This window comes from Ambystoma mexicanum, chromosome 7p, assembly GCF_040938575.1.
Source record: "Ambystoma mexicanum isolate Mex_15411 chromosome 7p, UKY_AmexF1_1, whole genome shotgun sequence".
Classification (NCBI taxonomy): domain Eukaryota; kingdom Metazoa; phylum Chordata; class Amphibia; order Caudata; family Ambystomatidae; genus Ambystoma; species Ambystoma mexicanum.
Window position 1 is genome coordinate 608,666,670 of NC_090939.1, and position 18,124 is coordinate 608,684,793.

General features: G+C 43.7%; 1 protein-coding gene across 2 annotated transcripts in view; it reads left to right on the forward strand.

Annotated features, from left to right (window-relative positions):
* The window catches only part of JADE3 (jade family PHD finger 3), a 566,198-nt gene that overhangs the window by 521,883 nt on the left and 26,191 nt on the right, over positions 1-18,124 (forward strand). For both annotated transcript variants that reach the window (XM_069636617.1, XM_069636618.1), the window contains exons 9-10: positions 14,237-14,710; positions 17,227-17,344. In XM_069636617.1, the coding sequence (XP_069492718.1) occupies positions 14,237-14,710; positions 17,227-17,344 (592 nt within the window). The remainder of the gene's footprint in view (positions 1-14,236; positions 14,711-17,226; positions 17,345-18,124) is intronic.

Sequence of the window (18,124 nt, forward strand, 5' to 3'; positions counted from 1 at the left end):
CTCCAAAGGCTCAGGACAGCACAATCCTCGAAGGCATTGAGACTAGTTGGTCCCACTAGTCCAAGGGCTGAAATACCGTTCTGTGTCTTCTGAGAACAGGTAGTCTAATAGGGCTTCACCGGGCCGGAGGCAGAAAGGGGTGTCTGGTCTCTTCAAGAGTAGTCTTCCGATCTTCAGTCGGCTGCTTGTCTGAGGGATGCTTGGCTCCAAAACTGATCTGAAGAAATGGCTTCAGGAGTCCTCTTTCTATCCAAAATCCATCCTGGAAGCAAGTCCAAGCCAAGGATCTGCACCATTCAAACAGCCAGTAGTTGTCCAGGGACAACTATTGGTTTCATTCATTCCCGACACCTAGACTCTCTGGCTCCATACTGTCCCACCCACTTCCCAAGCCACACAGGCAGAATTAGCCTGCAAAAGCAGCAACTTTCCCGGGCAAGTGCATGGCATTCTATCGGATTTCCTGACCTGGCAAGGCAGGAAGGAGGCCAAACTACAATATGGCTAAAGAACAAGGGAAAATCTCTTGGTGTGTCCATTTTAGGGCACAAAAGACTATTAAAGAGGGAGATAGTGTGGATTGACATGCTTGACTCATTGAGTCCATGGGGAATGAACTGTGAATTCGACTTGATGCGTTTCATCTAGGATATCTGTGGTGTCCAATATGGCGCTCTGAGTGATGGCTGGCCCTAGAATGTCAGCGAAGTTAGTAAATCTGAGCGGGACGGTTACCAATGCCTCAGTGTTCTCTGTGAAGTGGTGGAAGACTGGCACGTGGTTTTAAAATCTGGCATTGCATTGTTGCTAGTGGCCTTGGAGTCGGAGTCGTTGGATAAAATTAACACCTTAGTATTGGGTTTTCAATTTGCGGTCTGGTGTGGATACCAGACCGTGATGCACACAAGCGGGGGTAGGGCACCAGGCCGGACTTATTCGGCCAGATTCCCTGCGTCCCGCTCTCCCAATTTCACATCAAAATACATTGTTCTCTCGGGCCAACGTCTAGCTGCTCTATTTTTTGCAGATGGGGCGTGTTGTCCCCTTGGATCACGTACTTTGATTTGAGATCACCGATCCACATTAGGGTGGTGGCATTTGAGCCCTTGATTCACTCAACATATTGACAAGATTCACTTAAGTGTTTATTATGAATAGTATTTGCATTTCTTTGCAAATGTACAGATCGATTACTTACCAACATGGTTGATTAAGGGGCCTGAAAACCGGCGCACCCAGTGTCATGGCAACCACACATAAACATAGATTACGGACTGCACGCCTTACAATTCTTAATGCCACAGATCTGCTTTAGGAGGGTGGCATTTGACCCGTGATACTCTATATACTATCTAGGTTGACCCACATAGAATTCACTCGGATTAGTAATTGCAGCTCTTTGCAAAAGGACAGGTCCCACACCAATATGGCCGATGCTGGGCATGGACACCGGGGTGCACACGCTCGGGTGTCATGGCAACCGCATAAACACATCGAATTCGGGCCGCGCGTCTCAGACGGTCGGCTCTGGAATTGCACACAGAAGGATTGGGTAAGGACTGGTAGACAGCCCCCGTTAATGAATTGAGCATGCAGGTAATGGATTCATGGGGTGGGTTGTCTCTCCACTTCCCTATGTACTCATGCAGGAGAACGAAGATTTGGCGCCCCGCTCAATTAATGCAACATTCTGGTCCGTGATTGCGGCACACCCTGGGAGGCATCTTTCTGTCCCCTTTGATCTACTGACATCAGCTTAGTGCCCACAAGTGACCCACTGCTCTTTTTTTTTTCCTCAGTGGTGGATCAAAGTGTACCAAGTAACAGCTTAGTCAGCCCAAAGGTATCTGGGCGCATTTTACAGTTGAGTACGGGTTGCATAAGAGATACATACATACATACATACATACTGCAATAATTACATACATACTGCAATAATTACATACATAGTGCAATGATTACATTATTTGCATAAAAAAGTATTTCACAAATATTATCCAAAGGATATATACAATAGTCAATTTACATGGATGCCGACAGGGGCAGTCTGAGGAAGGTTTAAGAATCCTTGTCCGAGAGCCAGTTCTTGGTGTTTTTTCGGAAGCTAAAGGAAGATTGGTCAGTTCCTAGAGTTTTAGGGCGTGAATTCCATAGCATTGCGGCCATAACTGGGAAGCTACTACCCCCAGCTTTTTTTTCGTTTGTATCTCTGGACTTGGAGGCAGAAGGAACTTGCTGTTCTCATGGGGTTTTTGATGAATTTTGACATTAAGTATTGAGGTGCTGAATTATTTAAGTATTTTATAGTTGAGAGATACAGTTTTGCGATGTATTCTGTTCTTAATTGAGGGCCAGTTGTTTCGTCTAGTCTGTTATATGCTGTCTCCTAGGAATATTTAACGCAGTTCTAAGTGTGTTATTCTGTAGGATTTGGAGTTTGCCGACGTATTGGTTGGCATCTAGGTAGAGTGCATTACAGTAGTCCAGTTTCGATAAAATCAAGGCTCTCGCTAATGTAATGCAACTGTCTGTAGATAGAAAGGGTTTACAGGGGCGGATCAGTTTACAAGTATACGTAGTTGCTGAGGCTATGGCGTTAACTTGCTTGCCCAGATTTAGAGCAGACTCTAGGTAGAAACCCAAAGTTTTTACCTTCTTTGCCACTTTGATGTTGATACCGTCAATGTTAAGAGAGGTTGTGATTGCTAAGTTTGTTGAGACTAGCAGAAGCTCCCGGGATCAGTAGCTCATTCTGCTCATCATTCAAGCATAGTCCGTGAGTGGCCATCCTAACCTGAATAATGAGCTAGATTTTGTTCACTAAGGCCAAGTATGTGACGTAGTCACCGGTCAATGGTATGAGGATCTAGGTGTCATCTGCATAATTGGTGTAGGTGACACCCAGATGGTCCCAATCATCAAACAAGGGCTCAGTGAAGATGTTATACATGGTGGGCGATACACAAGAGCCTTGCGGTACTCCACGTTATAGGTGTGACGTCTGCCGAAGGTGAGAACACCGGCATGGACCTGTTGTTCAGGCAGGAGTAAATCCAGTCTGTGGCTTCAGGTGAGAAGTGGGCTGATGTGGTAAGGTGATTGCAAAGGACTTTATGGTCCACCAAGTCAAAAGCAGCCGACAAGTCTAGGAGGAGGATGGAGGAGGGAGGAGGGAGGAGGGATAGTTTCCCATTGTCCTTGAGTGCATCAATTTGGTTCTTTAGATCAATCAAGGCTGTTTCTGTGCCATGTTGAGGTCTAAAGTCAGACTGGCGGAGCCCTAGTAGGTTAAGCTCAAGATACGATTGTATAGGCTGCTTTGTCAATAATCTTTAGGAAGAAGGGAACTGTTGTGATCGGCCTATAGTTTGCAGGTATGTTTGGGATCCAAGGAGGTTTTTTTTAGGAGTGGTAAAACCCAGGTGTCCTTAAGGTTGTTGGGGACAGTGCAGGTTGTGAAAGAGGAGTTTATTAGGGTCGTGATGAAGGGGGCTGGGTTACTGGCAGCTTCTTTAATTACCGATGCAGGGCAGGCATCTCCCTGGCATCTAGTGGGTTTTAGCAAAGCTATAATGTTTAATTTTTAATTTTTTTATACAGTTTATTACAAACTTATAAAAAGAAAAGAAAACACTGAATAAGAAAATCCAATATTACAGCACGAGAAGACATGTTCTATTATTTGAGTTCTGTTCGCACTTCTACAAAGCATATTTTATGTATAGACATTCTTTTGGTTATTTGGATTATCATGTAATCTGCTAATCTTGGTTCTATTGTAGCGCTGTTGGAGCTGTAGATGGTTAAGCCCCAAGCTCAGTTAGCACTGTCTGTAACACTTGCAGTGTGGGATCCGGAGACAGAATTCTGAGCCTGTGATGTTCCTAGTATCTTTTTCAGGAAATTTATCAAGGCAAAAGTTTGTTTGTTGTTTGTGCCCTCAAAAATGGCGGCCCACCATTGCTGGCCACACCAAGTGGATTTTTTCCCGATTTCATATCTCAACAGAGTTGTTCTCGGGTCTCGTAGGGCTGGACAGTAGAGCACTAAATGTTTTAGATTTTCCTCTGAAATTCGACAGAGCCTACAAACAGTATCACTCGCAAAGTTTATTTTCCTTAATTCTAGAATTTCTTTTGTGTCAAGTTGGTTCAATCTAAATCTTAAAAAGAGATCCCGTGAGGATCTGTCCGGGAATTTAGTCACATATTTTGCCAAGGTATTGTACGCTTTCGCTTCCGGCGGTACCAGCTTCATACACTTGTGGAGGCTTCTTTGTTGTATCGTATGAAGCCAGTCTAAATGCCAGAGCTTTGACCTTATTGGGATTACGCCATAACGTATAATGTTTATATCATTGTATAGAAGCTATAATGTGTATGTCATTTGTAACAGAAATGACACATTTAGAACAAACTGTGATTACTTACACCGTGTCCTCCTGGTACGGGGTGGATACCTCACTGAACAACACAGTAAGAGATTGAAGGTCAGTGTACTTTAGTACTCGGTACTAAGCATGTTGTATGTATATAGCCCCCTAACACACTAAGCTAGTGTACCTGTTGCTTTTCTAGGTGGACGCAGAGTTTGTTTAATCTAAAAAGGAAAATAATCCGAAACGCACTGGCAATTGTTCTTTTTCATTGGAGCTTTTTGGTTAATTTGCCTTAGGTTAATTTGTCTTTTGTAAATTTGACTTGCGTTAATAATAATAATATTGAAGTACAGTATGTATGATTTGTTACATGCAGGCTGACTTTACCAACACAATACTGTTGAGGTTGTTGTATATTGAGATGAATTGATTGATTTGTACAAACCTTTGCTGAGAATATGAGCTATTGCTGCAAATTATGTTCTCTTAATGATATCTTTATTTTATTTTGTAATGTTGACTGATGGTGTGTTTCTCACCGAGACCACATTACATTTTGAACTTTGACCCAAGAGAATTAATTCAACTATATTACTGTTCTCTGTTACGGGCATAAATCTTACGGTGTGTTGAGTGAAGCTCACGTTCTGGGCCCCACCCACCTGCACCGATAAACCTTAATAGCACTTTGGTCTCTTCAGAGTGCATACAGGGTTACCTGTTGGCAACAACAGGCTTGGTTTGATTGCATGTCTATTTCTTAGTCTCTGGGGGCCTCTAGACTATACCCTGCTGCACCAGAAATTGTACTTATGTTGCTAAGTATGACACTTATTACCATTTGGTAATGTTACAATGTTAAGTCCATCTGTGGAATACTAGTAGTGCCCCTCTTCCCCATATTTTTTCATTTTAGGACACTAGCCACGTTTAATAGCCATATGTGGTAAACACGAATGTGCACACTAGCAATATTGCATACATTGTTAAAATATATATGCTGCCACGAGCTTGTCATTAGGCACATAAAAGTAACCAAAAATCCCAAGTGTAAAAAAGCTGGAGTGATACAAAGTATCCCATTGCACTGCATTGTAAGATGCTGTCTGCAATGTTAAACGGTTACACAAATGTAAAAGATAAAAAGGGAAACCTAGTTTCCCAGTATTGATTAGTCTGAAGGACTGATCAGTTTCCTCATAATAAATGAACAGAAGGGAAGAGAAGCTGAAGATTCCACTTCCCTTGAAAAATCTAGAACACGTTAAAAAAACAAAGCAAAACATTAGGGGTCCATAGAAACTATGGAGGGAAAGTTACCAAAAGAGAAAAGTCTTTCCTAACAGCCAGGCAGCTGCTTAGTATAGAACCTTTCTGATAGGGAGCAGGCAGGAAGCAGCAAGTGTGCATCCTTCCCATAAGGAGCTCTTCAATCTCTGAACTTTATGGGTGCTGATGTTGGAGCACTCTTTTGCAAAGTATTTTTTTGGCCCCCTGGAAAAACGAGGCATTCCTGCTCCAGTTGAGAATGCACATAACTTCCAGATGTCGGAAAGCCAGTCCAGTTCCCCTGTGCATCTGAGAGAAGAGAATTAGGGTGAAGTGCATGGGTAGTTCAGATTTCTCATTGATGGCTCTGCTTCTCTGGTGCAGTCTTTACCTTTTCGTTGTTCTTTTCAGCCACTGTGTTAACGTCTTACACTGGTTCAATCTTCATCTTCTTTTAGTCCATAGTATACCATTCCCCCCCCGCCTAACTCCCCTTCCCATATCCAGTACTGCTTGGATTCGCTTATGATTACATACCCAAGGACTTCAATCATCCAAAGTTGGGGGTTGGATCCCCGCTTTTGGTTCAGTGTTCTGCACTTCTAAGTATTCTTTGGATGTACAAGACCCTAATTTTGGGTGATTCAGGAGATCCTTCTTCAAATCCCTGTTACCCACATATCATGAGGTAATTTATTGTCGTTTGCTGATGTTCTCCACTCTGTTACTTGACCCTTGTCCCCTCCCCCATTGTCGTTTGCTGATGTTCTCCCCTCCGTTACTTGACCCTTGTCCCCTCCCCCAGAGTTCTATTTACAGTGCTTTTTGGTTAATTGAACCTGGTCCTTAAACATGCTCTTTGCTTAATACCTCAAGTGCTACTTTTGCGACTGCTCCTGTGATCATCGTTGCACACGCTAGAAGTGGTGAAGGGGTATTCTCCCCTCTAATGGAACACATACCTTTATTTCTGATCCACCGGAGTACTAAGGGACCATCAAAATGGCAGCAAAGCATGCCTAGTCACGTAGCAGAACATAACATTTCTACTGTGGTGAAATGTACAGCCGCATATTAAGCCTCAGTTGGTGCAAATGTATTATGTTAATGGGATTTGAACTATGCACTGCTGCCACTTGCATGATTTCCAGGCACTCTGGGGGATATGAAGAAGTGGGTGGGGGGAATGGGTTAGTTGGGAGGAAAGGGGAGAATGCAAGTTTGTAGTGTTTTGTGTTGCGTGAAGACTGGAAGTACCCTGAGCTATGCATCCATGTGAGCTTTCTACTTTTTGTGGTTGGAATAGTCGGTGGTTTTGTGTCCACAGCGACCACCTTGTACTATTGCGGTGCATGGGTACATTGGTTGGGAGGCTGTCATGAGTTGGATTGTAAAGGTGCAAAGTTCAATGGTTTGATGTCAGGGGTTGTGTGTATAAAAAGCTGTATGTGAGTGGCTAGCTTAGCATATGGGGTTGGTTAAAACCGGAGGATTAGTAGGCGAGCTTAAATATGTCTTACCGCTCGTGCTTACTTCTAAAGAGGGCAATTTTTTCTCCCATGTCAGTGTTGAAGAAGGAATGTCTGGGGAACATCCTAGAAATCCCGATTTTCTTAATTTGGGAAAGTTCTCCTGAAGATGGCGATGCTGGACTATACCGGGAACACAAGTATTCTTTACAAAGTACAGCCAGCTGTGCTTGCTGGCGATAGATGTTTTATCACCGGTCCTTAGACAAGATCTCCCTTGTGGAGTAGAGCTAGAGATGCTCAAAACCCTCTCATTAAGTCTTTAAGAATTGGAAGCTGAAACTCAAGGTGTGTGGCTTGATCTTGAATGCCTAAGGCCACTCCCATTTCTGGGTTTTATTTTTGAGCTCGGCTTCGCTCTCGTCACCATCTTAGAATCTTTCATGAGATGCCTTCTTACTCACTTAGCAGGGGAACATCCTTTTGGCCTTTCCCGATTTCCCTACCATTGAGTCAACAGCAATCTTGCAATAGGTTCTTGATTACCAATCTGTGGCATATGGTAAACTTGGCTCTTGGGACAATATCTACCCTCCTTGAAGATCTTGCATTCAGCTCCTGAGGGAGACCAATTCTTGAAGTGAGGTTGTAAGATTCTGAATGCCCCCCAAGTGTAGCTCCTTAGGAATTGTTCCCCTAAGCCCCAGTGTCCTTTTGAATGAACCTGCGTGTTGGCAAAATGGGCACAGCCGTGGAGGATACAAACACCAGCAAAGTTAAGTAGAGCACCAACCCGCTTTGTTTCTGTAGAAGGCCCTCAAGTTAAATGGAACATTAATCTTTCTGTGGGTAATGTTTGAGCTTTCTGCCTTCTAGAATTACCATTGACCTATAGGGCATGTGGCCTAATGAAGGCAACCAGTGTGGCTTTGGGTCATTGGTTGTAATTGTTTACTTGAAGCACTTCACTTGTGAATAAGCGCTTTACAACACGCTTCAAGGCGGGAAGGGAACAAAAAAATACAGTGGTCATTTTTAGGCCTTGAAGTTTCCGAATGATCTAACAAAAATAACTAGCATACTAGGCCTGAGGCATTTCTACTACTGCAAGTGCATGACAGGAGGGAAGGAGAGAAGTGAGTGGGGGAGTGCGGCATACAATCAAACTGCTGTGCTAGGCCTAACGACTTGTCAGATAGTCCAAGTGCATAACAAGAGTGGGGAGAGAAGGAGGGGGCTGGGGGTGGAGGAGGACGAAAAGAATATACAGAACAACAAACTACCATACTAGACCTGAGATTGATTGATGATTGGTCATCTCTAATACGCCTAGGCACAAGTGTTTCAGACTCAACCAATCTAAGGGGGGGGGTTACAAAGGGAGGACAGGACAAACTATCTTGCTAGGCCTATTGCATTCAAGATTTTTCATGTGCGCAGACAGGAAGTTCGAGGGAGGGGGAACAAGTGCGCCCAGTCCATCTGGGGCCTGGGTTAAGTGCAGAGAGGTAGCCCTTTTTATGGAACATATTTCAAGTGCGGTAGTTCCAGGCAGAGTGCAGAGGCCCGGAGGCAAGTGTAGGACTGGTGGGGGAGCCCGAGACCTGTGAGGCTCTGGAGTTACACCAGGCAACCAGTCAGCGAAACTGAGCAGAGTAGTGGAGAATAAAGGAAGAGAGAAGCAGGAGAGAAGAGAAAGGAGGTTAGCAAGGGAGAGGGAGAGCGAGAGCGAAAGATGAAGGTCTTGAGGAGTTTCCGGAACTTGAGGAGGTCCAGCCCAAGACGGAGAGAGGCAGGTAGGTTGTTCCAGAGGGAGGCATCTGCAGAGGATAAAGATCTAACCCCAAATCTTTGTTTGGAGAAGCGGCCCATGCGCAGACAGTTGGAGGAGGTCGATCAGAGGGCTCTACAAGGAGAGTATTTAGGAAGAGAGCGTTGTAAATAGCAAAACCTAATTCCCTTCCTGTATTGTTATATTGAAAGGGCGGGGGGGGGAATATATTCAGATATTGAATTGTTACCTACAAAAGAAGTGTCCTGAAAATAAATTCTGCCCTTAAATGTTGGGTCAAGTCGCCATAATGTCATATCTAGATTCATGAGCAAAGATATTTAAAGTAAGCCAACTGTGATTTGGTGCTAGTGGCAGAAATCCCTGTCACACATCTTGTTTGGATGTTAAACCTGGTGGCACAAAGATATATACGCTGATTAGACTGCTAATTATAGGCAGGGGTGCTGTTAAAGCAAAAGAGACCAACAAATTAAGGGGTCGTGTAGTCAATCTTCCCAGGACTAGGTGTGGACCTTAAACCAGACCATTTGTAATCGACAGTGCATGACACCAATGCTGTAGTATGGACAGACTGCACTCCTGGCATTACCCACGTTTCTTTGTGATTAACTGAGTAAGGCTTGGGATGATTCTTCAAGTTTAAGTGTGTTAGTCAAAGTCGACGGTTTTTGATCTATAACGTTTAGAAATTATTTATTTAGGTAGTGCATGGTGCTCAAACTATTACGTGCATTACAGTGTATGAAAAATAAGCAGAATACTAACTGAAAAGGCTAATTTGTGTATCATTTGAAAGGGTGCTTGAAAATCAATGAGACGAACAGCTAGAAAGGAAAACTTTAACTTTATTTGCCGTTAAAGTGTTATTCTCTTATACAAGGGTGTAGTGAAAAAGATTTATGATCAGAAAGTATAATTTGAGATTCCAAGGGTATCTGACAAACTAAACTTACTACAATATGTAACTTTCTAAGAATGTTTATACCATTTTTTTCTTTTAACCGATTAATTTAGCAATAAACTGATACTGAACATACAGCTATTCAGGTAGATGCCTGTAAATGAGATTCCAGGACACATGAGGCCATACAGATGGCATCCGTGTGTGGTATAAATTCTAATAACCGAGAATACAGACATGTGATCCCTGTGCCGCCCTTGTCAAATGAAGTGGGGTTAAAGGTTTTTTTTGGGACCTCCTCTGGTTGGGGGATTTGAAAAGCCAAGTAAGTGGTCCAACATAGTTTATACTTAAGTCTACCCAAACTCTCAATGGGAGTATGGCAGAGCCGCCGGGTTTAGACACAGGAGGACGTTGGTTTAGTGTGACGTACAGCTGACAGTTGCAAAAACTGGTCGTTAACCGGTCCACAAATGTAAGTATAAAAATACTCTATCAATGGGTTACAAAGTTTAAACGCACTACTAACGCAATCAAGGCACTATAAACATACATACATTCATAGTTTGGTCATTCCAAAAGGAGTTACACACCACATTAGGTATTAAGTTACCTGAGCCTTTACACTAGTTCCTATAGTGGGGAAAGAAGGGGTTATGCTTTAAATCACAAACCTCATATGTTTTAAAGCGCACTCTGCACGTAAATGGGTATCTAGATGTCCAGCTGCCCACGTTTGCTACAGGTGAGTAACTCTACTCAAACAGGAAGATAGTGAAATTTGAACACGCTCCTATGGCTCGACCATTGGACACAACAAGCTCACAAAAATGGTTGAAAACCGTTTGAAAGTCAAGTTGTAGGGTAGAGCAGAACTCGAGTAGTAAAGTGTTCAGAGTTTGTGTTCTTGGTAAGGATAATGTAAACTACCAGTCCTTTTGTCCTAAATGACAGTTGAAAGAACTTGTTCAAAGGACTCCTAAATCAGGCTCTGCTGCCGTTGGGCTGGCAAGGTAGCTTCTTCTGGAGAAAAAATAGTTAGGTTGGGCATTTGTTGAGACTCCAGCAGTCGAGGAAGATGGCTTAATTTATGATTCCCCGGCACAAGAGGGGACAGGGACCCCTCAGCAGCACCTCATTGGAGTATACGTGGGTCGGCAATCCCTCTGGAAGAGCAGTGCAGATGCGCTTCGGTACCCAGGAAGGCCCTTCCTTGTGGAGATGGGTGGCAGGAGAATGCGCGTTCCTAGGCAGATGCAGGCCAATTGCAGACTGGTCAACCTTTTCAGCTTCCGGGAAGCAAAGAATGCAAAGCAGGGATTCAAACTGGTTGGTCACACCTGGCCTAGGGATGAGGGCATTCGGTTAAGGCCTCAACAGTGAAGTTGAATGTAGAGCTTTGCAAAGCAATGGTGGGCTTCAGTCCATGTTGGTTGCATCAACAGCCCTGGTGGTTCTCTAGCAGTCCTTTGTAGTTTAATGCTTGGATTCTGTGGCCCACTCCCTTGAATGGCCGCAGACCCGATCCTTTTATTCCAAATTGAGGTTGGAGAGACCCCAGACCTCCATTGGTAGGTACTTGAAAGATCTAACAGGTACAGGCGGTTATAGCATGCCCAGCCAACTACACCACATTCTGCATAGCTATCAGGCACACTGTTTGGGATGTAGACTGGGAACAGACCGTCCCATACTCCAGTTTGGGCCAGTTCAGTCACACAAAGCACTGACCAGGAGTCCTGTGCAGGACTCGTGAATTGCACGACTGTGCATGGTCGTTTTGCACCTGGAAGGTCAAACACTGCCAAAAAGGAAAACGACACAAAGAGATGGACATAGGACCAGGCAGTGCAGCCGTTTTGAGAACATGGCACTCAAAAAGGCATTGTTGCATTGAAAAATAAACGTGCGCAGTAGCACACCAAAAAGAGTAAAAATAGTTTCACTGTCAGCAGTCTGTTCACACATTAGACAAGTAATGGGAATGTTACTTAAAAGAAAATTGGACACGAAAAACCCCTGCTGCAGTACACCTAAGGTGGTTTGATCTGCAATGCAAAAATAAAGGAGGGTGGGGGAATGCGAGAAGCTCTTACTGCGCTGGGGACATGATAGTGCATGCCAACCAAAATGTGCTTTGCAGTTCAATTGAGCTAAAGAGGCCTCGCTCCCCATCAGTGGGAGCCCTAATCGAATAACAGATATGCTGTGGGCTCTATTCAAGTCAGTGGGGGGAAACGATGCAAAGGAAGATCTTCCCTAACAAATGTTTTTGGCATTTTGGTGATTGGCTGCAACCCTGTCCTCTGTCACTCTTCACTGTTGTTTTGGCCAAGTCAGTGTTTCGCCCTGTGGCTTACAGATGTGCAGCTGGATAACTGCAATATAGTCTTAGTGTGATTTCTCCTTTGCTTGTGGAGTTCCTCTACAGCAGTATGTAAACGGAGTTCATCTGACATGCAAAATGTGTAGTAGCTTCGACACATTCAGACCAGTGTTGCTCACAAATCCTACCGTGGCTCGTAAATTTTCATTCTTCTTTGCAATTTTCTCTCCTGCCCCATCCACCTGCATCCATGTTCCCGGTGCCTGCTCCTGTCATGCAAGTGTTACCTGTATTCTTCCCCTCAGCCCCAGGTCATTCATAAGCGCAACTCTCATAGATTCTCTTACTATTGCACCTTCCATCCTCATCATTACGTTCCCATGTTCGCGGTGGATTTGGCATGATTCTCCTGGCTGGGTGAGGCAGCGAGAGTGAGAAATGGAAACAAAATGGTCGGACTAGTCTACTTCAAATTGTTGCACCTATCCACTTTGAAGACCCAGTGATAAAAAGGTTAAGTATTGTTCCCTTGTCTTGTGTTGTTGGAATGAAGAGGATAGGGCCTGAGGTTATTCTGTCGCATTAAGATTTTTTTCTTTGTTTTGTTAATGTGGTTACCTCAGTTATGTGGAAGTCTAGCAATCTGGAAGATGTCGGAGGAGAACTTTTGGCTTAGTGTACACTATTCTAATATTCATTTGATAATCCTTCATTTTGGTGTGGCGAGTGTGTGTGTGCAAATGGTTGTTGTAGGTGATACTTGAATTGCAATCTTTAGCACTTCTGATGTGGAGAAGATGGGGGCCGTCTACATTTATTTTTGTCTAAAAATGAAGTAATCCACCACCAATTTAGTTGAAACGGTCTGTCCTTATCATGTCATAGCCATTTAGGACAAGAATGCCCATGATTGCGAGTTCATCACCTTTCCAGGATTCTGAGAGGTGTAGAGTAAATGAAGGTCACGATATGTGAAGAGATTGGCTGGAGCTGCAAGCTGGGCATTGACTGATTTTTGAGTATACCTTTGTGGGGACGAGTGGGTGACGGAGGTGTTCACTTTAAATATTAAAACGTGATCTTGTTTATGGTGCTGTAGTATAGATGTGCTTTCTGTAGCTTATTTTTGAGATTGGAATGGCGTGCTAACTCGGTAGGGGGACAAACCTTTCTTGTAGTTTGAGCATGCCCCCCTGCATGAGCGGCTGAACACACCTGCCGCTTATGAATGATAGTTTTAAATTCACGGGCATGTCCTCAATACCACTGGCCATAATAAGATTATTTTATTGTATTCACTTGGGGCTGTCCACCTTTCTACAGGGAATGTGTGCATTCAGCACATATCGACACACAGCTGCTCACCGGGCACATTCCATGTGTGATACCTTCCCATTTACTTTTCCTTTGGCAAAAATAGTACCAATTAAAAGGTTTAATGCAGCTAGCCTGAGGCTTTAGCCACCAGTAGGAGGTTTTGTGCTTTTAATTCTGGTCAAAGCAGCAGAGCTCTCGCCATTCATATGCTTTGCACCAGAGTTGCTGCATATTTGCTACCTGTTGCATGTCTCAGACCTGTTCCCTTGTCAGATCTTCACATTTCTCTTTGGATCCACCCTATCCGCCTCACTAGCGTTTGTCAGCTTAGAGAGACTTTTAATTTTGTGTCCTGCTGTTTCAGCGGTCTGCATCTGCGGCTTCAACTTGGCCTAGGGCTGATGGAAATTGTAGTCCAAAACATCTGGAGAGCTAACGGTTGCAGAACCCTGTGCTGTTCTCTCATTATGATGTCTGAAGTCTCTTAATGTTTATCTTGTCTGGAAGAGATTACAGAGCACAATAGGGTTGTCACTTGTGCTGCTTTCCCCATAATTCAGAGCTTAAGGCCATCATAAAGGAAGCACATATTTTTCATTGAATAGTTATTTATTTTCTGCTATGTTGCAAAACCAGAGCCGAACCACATCAAAAATACTTGTAATTACTTTTGTCCTTAAATCCGGTTTCTGTGCATTTAAAATGGACTCCATGATATGCAATAATTAACGTGTGAAAATGAGCATCAAATAGATTTTCATGGTTTGTCCCTTTCCCACAGTGCTCCGTGAAAAGCTGCATCACTCCGTTTCACGTCACCTGTGCCTTCGAGCACAGTCTGGAGATGAAGACCATTCTGGACGATGGCGACGAGGTCAAGTTCAAGTCCTACTGCATGAAGCACAGCAAGAATAAGTTGGACTTGTTGCCCGACCCTGAGCAGACTTGTAAGGACCCTGTGGATCAGAAGCAGACGGAGAGCGAGAAAACCAGCCTGCGTGCCCAGAAACTGCGGGAACTGGAGGAGGAGTTCTATACGCTGGTAAAAGTAGAGGACGTGGCAACTGAATTGGGCTTACAACGGCTCATTGTGGACTTCATTTTTAAATACTGGAAACTGAAACGGAAGAGTAATTTCAACAAGCCATTGCTGCCTCCCAAGGAGGATGAAGAGAATGGCCTGATGCAGCCAAAGGAAGACAGCATCCAGACACGCATGAGGATGTTTATGCATCTCAGGCAGGACCTGGAGAGGGTGAGTGGTGGTCTGCCGATCACAGTAGAAACACTATAAGTAAACTATTATTGCAAAATGTATGGCATTTCATGCTTCAGTTGCCATTTGACTTTACTTGGAGCGCAGCGAAATTCGGCCAACTAGTATAGTTTAAGCTCATCTAATTTTGATCCTACAAATGCAAGCTAATGATGATTTTGACTTGTTAATATACCTAAAAACATTACGGATTTCTTCACTTGGCTATCTTCAAAGGCTAAATGATTAGGGGTTGGATGAAATCTAACCTTCAGTGTTTCTGGTTGAGATTAGCACTGCATAATTAGACTCAACCTTTTGATCTAGATTTGTGGTTTATTGGCCATCTTCTAATTTCTGTTAATGAGTTAAATGACAGCCCCAATGTCCTTATCTTTCAAGTGGGATGCACCCAAGGTGCGTATAAGAGGTCAAGCAATATCCGGTATGCATATTAAAGAAAATACTAAAATACTAAATTCAGCTGATAGAAATCCACAACACGCATACTCTGATTTCCCCATTCTTACATGTTAAATTAACTTTGTTTAAGTTGTATTTGAGCTTGGGATATGGAACAGCGCCAAGAGCCCTGTAAAAGGGTTGAGTCTGGGTATTAGAGATCGGGTCTCCAGATTGTTTGACAATATTTTTGAGTTCCCTCCCACCGGATACTCTTCCTGGCAAATCAGACACCAACATACATAGTTGTTACGCGGTGGGTCATTTCATCCCTTGCATTGGTGGATGGGGAAAGCCTCTGACGTACCCCTTATCGGAGCAGAAAGTAATAAAAAACAATTTGAATGCTCATCTCCTGGGGTCGATGGCCTGCCAATCCAAAATATAATGAATACTGGGGAGAAAAAAACATGTCTCCAATCATCCTTGGTGTGGTTGAGATTAGCTCAGCATCCAGCAGTACCGGTTTCCATACAAGAGTCTAAAATGTATTATTTACAATAAAAGGTAAGGCTCCACTCCTTAGTCTTTCAGTTTGCTCTCCATTAATGTGAATGCAGAGGTATGTGGGCGGCTACAGGCTATTGGGTCCGAAGGTGAACGCCTGAGTCCTATACATTTCGATAATACTTCGTTCACTGAGAGCCACTACAGATCAAACAGTATAAGAAATGTTCTTGACACATTGTCCTTCGAAAGATGTAAAGAAATGGAGGTAGACCTATGGGTGCCCCTTAAGAGGCCTTTAATTCAATGGTTGGCTTTTCTTGCATACAACATAGGCGAGATTAGCATTAAAAGAATTTAAGTACAGAACAGATTGCTCTTGTCTAGAGAATGTATGCCAATTTTAACAATATTTGAGATTGTGACAATTCGTTTCTCTTTTATCCTGGTGTAAACAGTTCATTTAGGAACTTGGGCATGACTGTAAGTCACCTGGTCTTAAAGGGCACAACTGGCTGTTGTATCCAGGCGGCTCTGAAATTGCATAGCTGACTGCTGCAGTGGGCAGTGTAGCCTTAATGTGTAGCTTGCTGCGGAGAGCTTCATAGCCTTGGAAAAACGAGCAACTCTGCTGCAGGGTAGCTTTAGAGGAATTAATATAAATGATAAAGGGGCATCGCCGCAGATGCTGTGCACACCATGAAGGGTTGCATCAGCCATACAAAACCCGATCTATTTGAGCTTAAATATTCGATGCTGACACATGGGACATTTGTATGGAACATTTGTATGGATCTAAAATGCTTTGATGGAAACAAAATACAGTTGAGACATGAACATGTGGGCAGGGCTTTAAAAGTCAAATGGCGCCTTTAAACGCTGGCTAGCTGCTTCCTTAAGAATGATGGAGGACATGTTGGTGAGGGTGGTTCCTCTTGCCTAGCACTTGTAGTACACATGGTAGAAGGAACAAGGTCCATGTGGGCCAGAGTCGAGGGACGGGCAGTGCAATGTGGACCAGGCAGCTAAGAAACTGGAGATGAGCAGGATATTAAAGGAGGGCACTGCTTTATGAGAGGGAAACCAAGACCTGAGCTGGTAGACCAAAAGCTGATTTAAGGAAAGTGGTGGGAGATGCATGTTGAATCGATATCCCTTTTATTTGTATTAATGTTAAATAATTGTAAATGGCTCTTGATGTGTCTCTTATGTGGCTAGATTGCCATCCTGTGACTAGAATGTTAGTGAAATGTTCTGACCTGGTTTTTCTTAGTGTTTACTCTCTGGTAGGGTCTGTGTTGTTGACCTGGAAGTGGCCGGTTAATGAGTGAGTGGGGGGAGATGGGCACGTTAGCAATATTGCAAGTGTAAGTGCAGCTAGCGGGGAAACTGGTGGGTCTGTGTAGCGTGGCACTGCAGAGGTCTGTTGGTAGTGCTTAAAGGTATTTTTGTAGACTCAGTTGAAAGTTCAACCGCCTTCTTGGTGGTTTGTTCTTGAACCTCCCCAAAAAGGAAGGCCGTTTTTGCTAAGTAACGAGTGCTGTTTTAGAAATAGAGCAAACATGTCTACCTCCTTAACAATGAGTGTCTTTCCCCCAACACTGCAGGTGAGGAATCTGTGCTACATGGTGAGCAGGAGGGAAAAGCTGAAGTTGTCTCATAGCAAAATCCATGAACAGATCTTCAATTTGCAAGTCCAGCTTGTGAATCAGGAAATGGCTACAGGTAATGCATTTCTAACTAAGCACTATTGTTCTCGAAAGAGATTTTTCTAGAGTGCAGGCGCTGCATGCTACTCCAAACTGATGATCTGCCGGCCTTTCTCCCGCCCCCAGTGGTTTCGTGTCGTATGTTGTGGGTCCTTTGGCTCCTGTGCCTCCACTCTGTGTCCCAACACCCTGGGGCATTACCTCGGGACACACTAGGAGGGCTTCAGTAAACCGCTTTTTGTATGTTTTGAAGTCTAGAAACAGCAAAGTTTAAAAATGCTAATTGTAGACACGTCAAAGATTTTTACAGATGGCACTAGCTATAAAATACAGTTTACAGCTGTGGAGCATCAGCTGTATTCTTAAATATGTTGATGGTATTTTTGTTTTATTTGAATGTCTCCCTGGCTTCGTTCAAATGCCACGTGTTGCAGACTTTACAAATACATTTGATACCTAAGCAATAAACCCAAGACCTTTACCAAACCTGATAATGCCCCCATCTCAGGGTTTCTTATTATTACCACCCCCTTCATGCTTTCCAGGTGCTATGTTTTTTTTTTAGGTTAAAAATGACATGGTTGCTGTTTCACAACTTAAAAAAAATAAAGACAAATAAATTGGCCACCATGGGCAAGGGAGACAGTAAAACATGCAGTGCCTTCTCCCTTTCCATGCTGGCCATGGACGCTGAGGGGTAGGGTGATGGAAGGTGACATGTTGCCGGCTGCACTTATGTGAGGGGTTGTGTGAGGATTGCCTGGGGGGTAGTGCAAGGGTGGCTTCAGGGGAGTTT